This window comes from Solanum pennellii, chromosome 7 (genome assembly GCF_001406875.1).
Source record: "Solanum pennellii chromosome 7, SPENNV200".
Classification (NCBI taxonomy): domain Eukaryota; kingdom Viridiplantae; phylum Streptophyta; class Magnoliopsida; order Solanales; family Solanaceae; genus Solanum; species Solanum pennellii.
In genome coordinates, this window is record NC_028643.1 from 75,683,951 (window position 1) to 75,694,810 (window position 10,860).

At 27.5% G+C, this 10,860-nt stretch overlaps 1 protein-coding gene and 1 long non-coding RNA gene across 2 annotated transcripts; one reads left to right on the top strand and one right to left on the bottom strand.

The window, feature by feature from the left end:
* The first annotated feature begins 989 nt into the window (after positions 1–989).
* On the top strand, positions 990–1,803 carry LOC107025663. The gene is made up of 2 exons (XR_001457434.2): positions 990–1,068; positions 1,512–1,803. It is a non-coding gene; the product is annotated as an uncharacterized LOC107025663 (long non-coding RNA).
* Positions 1,804–6,029: 4,226 nt separating this feature from the next.
* LOC107025545 lies at positions 6,030–9,911 on the bottom strand. Its single transcript, XM_015226330.2, has 8 exons — positions 9,651–9,911; positions 8,814–8,906; positions 8,526–8,723; positions 8,390–8,443; positions 8,093–8,248; positions 7,876–7,929; positions 6,637–6,774; positions 6,030–6,505 (listed from the first exon to the last, which is right to left on the bottom strand). Exons 1-8 carry the CDS (start codon positions 9,831–9,833, stop codon positions 6,140–6,142), a joined length of 1,242 nt encoding a protein of 413 aa, XP_015081816.1. The 5' UTR covers positions 9,834–9,911; the 3' UTR covers positions 6,030–6,139.
* Between the last annotated feature and the right edge of the window lie 949 nt (positions 9,912–10,860).

Here is a 10,860-nt window from a genome sequence, read left to right on the forward strand (position 1 = left end):
CTGGAAAAATAATGTGACCCAATAAAATAGCGACACGTATTAAAAAGCCTTTAAAAAATTCAGAATTATTGTTTATGGGGGCCATACAATTGTTGCTTTTGGGGGTCAACATTTTGTAGTATTATTATGAAATAGGACCACACTATTATATACTATTAAGAACACTAATTGGTTGACCAAGAATCTTGATTTTGTGATTTATATTAGCTAGGGATTTGATTTTCCTACATATTTTTTTTTCCATTCTGCATTAATTTTAAGAAATCTTAAAATAATTTATTTCTTCGATTAGTTTAAATCCTTAAAGTAATTCAATAATATCTAATCTTTGTTTGTCTTGTTGTTAATTTGTTTGTCATTTTGTCTAATGGAGCCTAACCATAATCAACAACCTTATAATGCACTTTGCTTTTTAGTTTTGATTAAAAACTAATTGTCACGATTAATCTTGCATACACGTAACTTTTTCTTTTTTTTCGGCTTTTAATATGAAAAGTTTATTCACACGCCTATAACAATATTCTATATTGAGTCCAAGGCAAGTTATAAGAATTAATGATTTGTAAAACTCTTGGTACATGTTAGAAATCAAGATTATTATATAAATGTGAAACCAGGAATAGTTCTTAGTTAGTTAATCAAAAATGATGTTTTGTTAGTTCAAGTGTTGTTATATAAAGATTCGATGTGATAAAATAATATGTAGAAAAGGACGTGTAACTTACAAATGCGTCCATGTTGAATTATATTAGGATTATTTGATACTAATTGCCAATATTAGGAAAGGTCACTTAAATAAGAGAGATTTATTTTCATAAATAAACGGCAAGCAAAAAAATAGATATCAAGGAAATGACGTGACATTTTTTACAAAAATTAAAATTAATTTCAATAAAATGTTCAAAAATATATAAAAAGAAGATACTAAAGACAAAACATAGTATAGTTAAATGTTTAGCCATTTTGGTCGAGCCTGCGTGTATAAATAATAATGCTTTGAGTAGTTTAGTTAATATAACAAAACATATTTCTTCTTTGATTATCATAAAGAGATTCTCCCTTTCGAGTGTATGCATCTTTATCTATATTCTTATTTTTAGTGTCACTTGCTTTTATGCATATATTGTATTGTCTCAATGTTAACTCAGGCTTTGTGCAACAAGATGAATTTATTCATGAATCATTTTCATGCTTAGTACGTATACAACTTGCATGCATTGCTCTTCCATTTTTTTTTTCATTTCTTCACAAGATATATAGAATGTAACTGGAAAAGAGGTTTGATAACTTTATATTTTGTTTTCCTTTTACATTGCTATGTATATATTGTCTTGTCTCAATGTTAACTCAGGCTTTGTGCAACAAGATGAACTTATTCATGAATCATTTTTGTGCTATACAACATGCATGCATTGCTCTTCCATTTTTTTTTTCATTTCTTCACAAGATATATAGAATGTAATTGGAAAAGAGGTTATCAACCTTCTTATCCTTTTTTTTTTTTTTTGCAGGAAATGGACTTTGAAGAGGAAATGGGGTATTGGGGAAAATCAGGAGACAAGGGGTACAACATCAGCCCCATTGCGCAAGTTGCTATCGGCGTCGGTATTATGATATGTTTCTTAATTATGATGTTTATATTAGTCAAGGTTTGGAGAAAGGTCACAGTTAAAAGGCCTGATATATAATTACTTTATTATGAAAAATGTTGGTAATGGAATGAAATGAATTTCATATATAGTACTATTTTATTATGAAAAATGTTGTAATGGAATGAAATGAATAAAGTATTATTGTCTTTGATTGTTTATTTTTATTATTTTGTTTGGCTGCTTCAAGTATGTCATAAGATCATATCTTTGGTAGAATTTGTTGTTTGGTATTACAACTGTATGAACTCAGCTGTGTAGTAATGAAAAATTTTGTAAGCAACGGTCTGCGTTATATATAGGGAAAACATAGTATCCACACAGATATTAACAAAAAGTATATTGGCCTAATATTTCTCGTCACTCTAATTTGACTTGGTGCTCAAAGTATGGATAAATCCAGAATTGCTAATTTTCAGGTGCAAGTAACATGTAAATGGCACTAATATTGATAAGTTGGACTGAAAAATTCGTATTCAATAATGCTAAGTATATATTATTTCGGTCATAATATTTGATGGTTATTGCCTTTTGGAATTTGTATTTATCCTAAGTACTTCAAGCAATTACTCTATTTATGTGTGTATCAGGGAGGAAAACATTTTTTAGGAAATAGTATTCCTCTTTATTTATTGTGTGAAGCAGTTAAAATGCTCTGAATTTAGTGCGCATTATTACTCTCGTCTTCAATATATGCCTAGTACAAAAACACTCATATGCTTAGATAAATGAATATAAAAACACAGACTTAATTTTAACGTATATTCACATAGTGTTCAATGGAACATTGTTATATACTCAAAATAACCAATGATATGCTAGTTGGCTTGGCGAAGTCCTAATTTTGCTGATTCCATTTCGCTATTTTTGATTTATTAAAAATATTATATTTCACACCTAATAATTCAAATGTGTCGTGATAAAATTTTAAAAATCTAAATACTTAAAAATTCTAATTTTTAAATTTGTTTCAGTGGCTCCAAGAAATTAATAAAAAGAAAGTGGAGAAAATTCCATTGATATTAGCATACATACATAATTCCAAAAAAGAGTGCATTTTCTTTTATTTTTCACAAAGAAAAACTATATACTTATTAGTACGAAATGATAGTTATAATTACGTTATAAAGTCAAGTGGCAAAACAATAAAAAGTCATTTAGGGGTGAAGTGACAATAATATGAATTTTATTGGTTTTAAATTATAAAATAGCAACATTAAGTGATAATATTTTGTTTTGAATCTATTATGTGTATATTCATGAAATTAATTAAGACAAATATTAAAATTGCTCTATAATCTCAGTATAAATATCATTATTATTATTATGAATAAAATATTACTATAGAAAAGTATTTGATTTTGAAGGAAATTAGGTCATTATACTCGTGAAATGTTATTATAATAAATCTGTGTTATAACGAATTTAATTGTGTATCATATGTATTAGTAAAGCCCCTTAATTTGGAGGTCATGAAATTTGGAATCATTAACAAATCTTGTTGTATTAGCTGGAAAAAAAATATGGCCCGATAAAATAACGATACGTCTTCAAAAAAATCTTTGAAAAATCCAGAATTGTTGTGTTTATGGGGGCCATAAAATTGTTGCTTTGGGGGGTCAACATTTTGCGTAAAAAATGATAGAAATTCCACATTTAAGTTCTCTTATTACCAATATTCCCTGCTAGTTTTATAAATTTCCAAAATATCTTATTTTTGCGCATAAGATTAATGTATCTCGCGCATCTAATTAATGTATCTCACACATCAAATTAGTGTATCATGTATAAAATGTAATGTATCTTACTTAACGATATATGTATCTCACGCATTAAATTAATGTATCTCACTATCAGATTAATGTATCATGTATAAAATGTAATGTATTTTACTTAACAATAAATGTATCTCGCGTATCAGATTAATGTATGAACGCTTATAGTATTGTATTAGTTTGAATAATTTATGTAATTATAAACTTATAGGAACAAATGATAATTTTACCTTAAAAATATGTGATTTTTATCTTTTGTCCATTATGTATTGGTAAAGCCCCTTAATTTGGAGGTCAGAAAAATTGGAATTATCAACAAATCTTGTCGCATTAGCTGGAAAAATAATATGGCCCAATAAAACAACGACACGTCTCAAAAAACCCTTTAAAAATCCATATTTGTTGTGTTTATGAGAGCCATAAACTGTTGCTTTTGGGAGTCAACATTTTGTAGTATTATTATGAAATTGTACCACACTATTATACTATTATAAACAAAAATTGGTTGACCAAGAATCTTGATTTTGTGATTTATATTATACTACACGCATGCGCCGTCTTAGTACGGTCTCAATATCTGTTTTATTTTTATTTTACTTTATGTGACACATATAAAATTTTAAAAATTCAATTAAATTTTAAGATGATTTTTAAATACTCTAAATTAATTATTGTAATTTATAGTACCGTTACATAATTTTCAAATAATATATGTTACTTTCCTTGTTCCAATATATGTGGCACAAATAGACTTTCAAGAGTAAATATGTTGTTAATTATAATGTAAAATCACACATGTTGGTTGCCTCATGTGTGGTTAAGATGAAATAACTAAAATATGAATAAGAGTTATATTTACGTAATACGAAATGTCAAAAGACTCAAATCAATTAAGAAACTGAAATTAATTAAAAATCTCTACTAATTAAAACACAAAATTTCAAGCTGAAAATCTCGTAAATCAATTAGTAGATGTAGAGGTCTTTAATCATCAAAATTATCACTCCCTCCGTCCACTATTAACTGTCATACTTTCCATTTTTAAAGTCAAATTATAAAAAAAAATTGACTAACATTTTACAATATATTTCTTCATCATATTGATATGCAAAAAATTGCAATGTATAGTACTTTTCGTATAGTTAATTAATATCTAAATTTTTTATTTAAAATATCGAATAAATGTAATTTAAATTAAATTTGTAAACTAGTCAAATAGACTTTTGAAAAATGTAATATTACAAATAAAAATGAAGAAAAAAAGTACAATTGCTTTACGAGATAAAAGAAGAAGCTAAAATTAAAACAGAAATAAAAAATAATGTTGGCAATGTTTGTACCCTAGACCTTGGGGTTGATATGTCATACCTAAACCAGTAGGTCAAACAACATATCACCTAAATAAACACACAACTGAAGAAAACATGTTGATCTCTTACATATAATTAGTAGAAGTAGATAACATAGTTAACATGTTGTGAAGCATCAATTTTTATTTTGTTTGACTTTTGTTTTCTTTTTTTTCTAATTTAAGCATAAAATATTAACTTTTCATCTCATTTTATGTGACTCTTTATTAGATTACCACAATTTTACAAAAACAATGCTATTTTTCTGTTAGAAGTACTACTAGTGAATTAGTTCACACTTTGCCTCATTATAAAAATCTTATTAGATTTTGTTAGTATTCCCTTAATTCTCGAATGTCAAGACTATCGAAACTTTTTTTAGTCTTGAATTTTTTAACACATTATTTCTTAAGCTTTAAGCTATACATAATATTTGTATTGATGCATAATATTATGATATAATATCTCCTCTTTTGATAACAATTAAAAAAGCTATGCAATTCTGTTATTTATTTTCTTTTTAAGTTTAGAAATTTTAATCATCTATATGTACTTCACTTATATATAATAATAATCTATATAAATTACATAATATTATATAAATATTTTTAAAAAGAAAAAGAAAATAAAACTAAACAAATTCAAAGGGATTAACGTGACACCAACGGGATTTGTTATACAGTTAGGATAAAATTCAATTATTTAATGATATTTTATCTCTGTGTTACAAGTAAACGTATATGATTAAATTAGTGCAGCAAAAAAATATTAAGGTGAAAATATATGTGGACTTATTTAATCATTTACTTAGTCGGTAAATTATTTAATTGTTTGTTTTCTTAGTGAGTAAATTATTGTGTTTATATGAAAAAAATGGCTAAAAATGAGAAAGACAAATAGCAATTTTAGAAGAAAAACGGGTCGCACAGTAAGTAAAATATATAGTAAATTTAGAAGAGAAAAGATGAGGAGGAGAAATGGATGAAATTTTTTGTAAAGAGGTGAAAAATAGAGAGATGTATTTGGGGATTTCATTTGGCAAATATTTATTTAGTTAGTTGGGCTATGTTTGAATTTTTTTTTTTAATTCAGTAATTTTATTAGAATTATTTTTTTTGGTTGATTTGAAATTTTTCATCCAATTGAGGATACAAGTGACAAGTTTATAGATAACAAGAGTATAAATAATTCGATTTTAATGGTAACGACAAGATCAACAAATAAATGAAAATTGAGAGGTATTTTGCACCATTTTCCTTTGCATTTCTTTGGAAGACAATATATCATTCAAATTAAAGGTGTATATAGAACAAATAGGAACAATTTTCTTCAACTTTTTTCAGGATTTGGACGATTTTCTTTACTATTAAACATGTGTACTTTCACCCGGTCCCCCGTAAAGAACAAAATATATGTGTTTTGCACCATGTGAAAGTTGTATAAATTCAACCTTGTACGGATTATCGGTATGTGTGACTGTTGTATCTACTTCAATTGTTTTTCCTTTCTCGTTGATAATTGTAAGCTCAGCGCAATAAGCATCATAGGAACTGTTTTCAATAGGAAAATAGCTTGAGCCCATCGGAGGTTTTGGTACACCTGGTGGACTATATACAACTCCTCCCCAATCAACATTCGTAGCAAAACTTTTCAAGTCAGTGAAGAGACTTTGTGGCCAGAAACCTATTCGCGTATCTTGTCCCATTAATAGCCACCAATTACCGGATAAGTCCTTTTTTCAAAAAAAAATAATAATAACTTGTCAATAACAATATTTATGTTATCTCTTAAGTATAATTTCTATATCTGTATAAAATATTCAAAGACTCTAAATAAGAAAAATAAAGACAATATAAAATGTACCCGATCAATGTGTACTTCCACACTCCAAATATTTCCTCCACGTTGTGAAATATCCATGAATGAATAACCAAGAGGGAAGTCATGTTTTACTTGTACAAAGCCGGGACATAGTGTATTGAAACAATGAATTTTACCAGCCTACAAAAATAGATATATCTCATACATGCTTAAAAATAAAGGTAGATAGTTAAACTAAAGGTGTGTTTAAAATAAGGTGGCGGAAGGGGGGGGGGATTGAGTGCAGGGATGGTGTTTAAAAAAGATATTTTATAATTTTGAAATATATTTTAATTTTTTGAAAAAAAATTGATGTGGGGAGGTGGGGGGAGGGGTAGGTGTAGGTTTGACATAAAAAATGAAATTTTATATATTTGAAATATTTTTTAACAAAATTATTTTTGAAAAAGAAATTAAAGGGGGGGGGGGGGTTGGTAGGGGTTGAATGGCGTAAAAAATCAAAATTATTAATCTGAGATAATTTTCAAAAAATAATTCTTTTTTAAAATTGATCAGGGTTGTGGCTGAGGTTGACCAGATGGGTAGGGGTGACATAAAAAAGATTTTTTGAAAAATGATTGGAGTGGGAGTTTAGGGATTAGGGGTGGGTAATGACGAAAAAAATGAATCTTTTAACATTTAAAATATTTTTCAAGTATAATTTTTATAAAAAGAAAATTTGACGAGGATTTTGTGTGGGTGGAGGGGGGAGGAGGAGGAGTTAGGGTATGGGATGGGGTAAAATTGAAATTTTAAAAATTTAATTTTTTTTTGGGAGTTGGGGGTTGGGGAATGGGGTTAGGCGTGATAATGATTGGGTGAGGTAAAAAATTTGTAAGCTTGAAATATTATTGAAAAATATATTTTTTTGAATTTTTTAACTATTTTTGTTTAGTGGAGGGGGGGCTAGTTTAGGTATTTGGAAAAGGGTAAAAAATTATTTGAAATTAAAAAAATAAGTTTTTATTTTTTGATGTGGAGGGTCGGGTATGGAGTATTGGGTAGGGTAAAAAAATATGGTACTATTAGAATGAAGTAGGCTTTTGAAAAATATTTTTCTTTATTTATAAAGAAAAAAAATTTATCTTAAATTTAAGGAAATTCAGTTGATTTGAAAAATATTTTCAAAACATTTAAGCCAATAAACAGAGAAAATTATAAATTCACATTAAACACACCCTAAAAGATGTACTAGTTTAATGAACTCAAAAGAGAAATCACCACAGTACAAAAGATAGTTACCTGGAAATGTATAAAAAATCTAGTTTTAGTATCCCCGTATAACGTTGGGTCCACCTAAAACACGAAACAGGTATGTTATATTATAGTTATTAGATATTCAGCATTTGCTAAGAAATTTTCTTATGTACATCTTAAAAAAACAAAATTCAATAGTTAACATACATCCTTCTTCCACAAAACGATAGAATAATGAAGTAAAAAATTGATATAAACTTACTCTCCAACCAGCTTGTAAGATATCTGATCCTTTATGAATTTTTAGTCGAGATCCACTGTGTTGCTGTCCATTAACTTGAGGATTGTACAAAGCAGAACTCATTCCGGCTCCCGCAAACTTGTTATGTGGATTATATGAAATTTGAGCTATTGCAACCTAATTTTTTTTTTAAAATTGTTTTTAGTAAATCTTACAGAGTGCCCAAATTAAACTAAGAATAACTTGTTCCTTTATTACTTCAAATCCCATTAAATAAAACATGGACATTAAAAAATAATTTTTATAGCCATATACCACCTTATATCCTTGTGAAGATACGTATCTTCCATTTGGCCTACTATTATTGTTGCTCTGCATTAGAAAATGAACTTATTTTTACGTTTGAAATAAATATGCAATATATATAGAAGTAAATTGACATAAATCATCTTACAACATCATATTCATCGGTGAATGTGACATCCTCTGGAGGAGGCATATGAGTTAATCTTACAAGATCATCTTTTGTCATTCTCTTAACAGGAATAGTTCCAAAAGGGCATCCTCCATCTTTTGACCATATTGTCCATGACCTATTAGTTGTTGATGAGAAGGTTGAATCTTTCTTGATTGTAGATAAAGTAGGTTTCATCTGCTCAATCAAATGTTCAATTGTATGTCAATAATATCATATCCAATAGGAACAAAATGACAACGAAATGAAAAGAGAGTAGAGATATGCCTTAGGATGAAAATTATGATCCTTCAATAATGGGTTATCAAATGCACGTTGTTTGTAGAAATCTACGCAGTCGTATGTATCTCCATATTTAGTCTGTAAACAATTAAAATTAATAAAACAAGTAGCCTAAGTTAGAACAAGATGTACCATTTAAACACAAAACATACTCACGAGAGCAATTCTTAGTAAATGGTAATACTACTACTTTGCTTTTTTTATTAAAAAAAAGATTTTTTTTTGAGAAAAGACTAATCTAGGTCATTCATTCGTATTTATTCATTTATGCTACTTTCGTTGAGAAAATGTTCATCCATGCCATTATATGTTAATGAAAAATATTTCGATAGATGTGTCCTAAGCCATTGTTATGCCCTTGACTCCAATTTGCAAGATCATATGCAAAAATTGTGCTTAATCCATTTTAGTTCATTTGTTTGATTGGATTTGACATGAAGTTTTAAAAGGTAATTTTGTTTTGAATCTTGTGATATTAAAATAAATATATATAGAATATATTAAAGTGCTCTTAAATCTTGTGGTTTAAACATGTTATGTGAAAAAATAGAATCAAATAGTTTGAAAAAATGGAAAAAAATATTTTTCTCTAATCAAATTAAAAGAAAAAGTAAAACAAACAAATCGAAACAGACAAACCTGCTCAATCTTCAACTACAACAAAAGTTTACATTCAAAGAAGGAATTAAAGGGAATGTTCTCTATTTCCCGAGAATAATGTGACAAATGAATGTTTTCTCAAATACAAAAGTGATATTATCAAATAAAATGTCTTTTGCGACTTAGAAGTATAATAAAATAATTTTTTTGAAAAAAAAATACCTTTACTGTTTTGATGGCTGACTTGTTCAAAATTTTTAATTGTTTTTCTAACTCCGCATCCTCTAATTTGGATAGCTTTTTTTGCCCTTCCACCCTATTATAACTTAACAGAAAATATAACATCAATAGAATTTGTCGAATCGTTCTTTGATCCATCCTGAATTCATTTCTTTTTATAGGCATGAATCTTAGGTGTTTTGAAGAAATTAGATTAATTAATACAACAGGAAAGCTCAACACTGAATTTGATTTGGTAGGTGTAAGTATTGATACCTCTGCTATTATAAGGAAGACGTTGTTATATAGAGATGTTGAAAAGATTAAGTTGACTATTATGTAAAAGATATAACTTTTTGAAAGTTTAATAAATGTTGATTGACCGTTTATAATTAATAACCAAAATAATAATTAATTTCATTTGACCAAATCTAAGAAGACTTTGAATGCTTTTTTGTTGTTCATATCTACATGATAAAATATTTAAAAATACTTTTGACCATAGACCAAATATGTTGTCCAGTTCGGAACAAAAATTAGATTATTATTTTTAAAAAATAATTGAAAAGGAACTAAAGTAATGTGCAAAAATATATATATATAAATGCCAATGTAATATTTTGACAAAGCTATTACTTGACAATAATTATAAGCAATACTTGAAAGTTGAAGGGTGTCTTTAAATATTTATTTTCGATAAATTTAAATTAAAAAAAAAAAGATAATTATTCTTCAAACTATCATAAATATTGTATCAATACCCTTCGTTATACTTTAAGGTTGTATATGCCTTTACCTTCATTCTTTTGGATTGTATATATATCCTTGAATCTAACGGATCGACATGTGGTATCCTCTAAATGATTTATTCAATTTTATTTATTTTTTTATTCAAAAATAAAAAATTCACCCGACCTACAACCAAAATGGGTGGTGCCAAAATCCAGTCTTCATTTTCATTAAAAAAAATCATCCCTTTATTCTTCTCGACCCACCATAACCATAGAATCAAGAAGAAGTTGACTTGTTCACTAAAAGTACTTTTTTCTTCACTTCTACTTCAAATATTGCTTCCTCCACATTCCAACCAGCTTCAACATGTAACATTCCATACAAGTTATGTCAATCTTGTGTCTTTCAAATTTTTAAATTTGTAGCTTTATGCTTGCTAAAAATAAATCTTCATCTTCATTTAGCACAATAGAATCTAGTT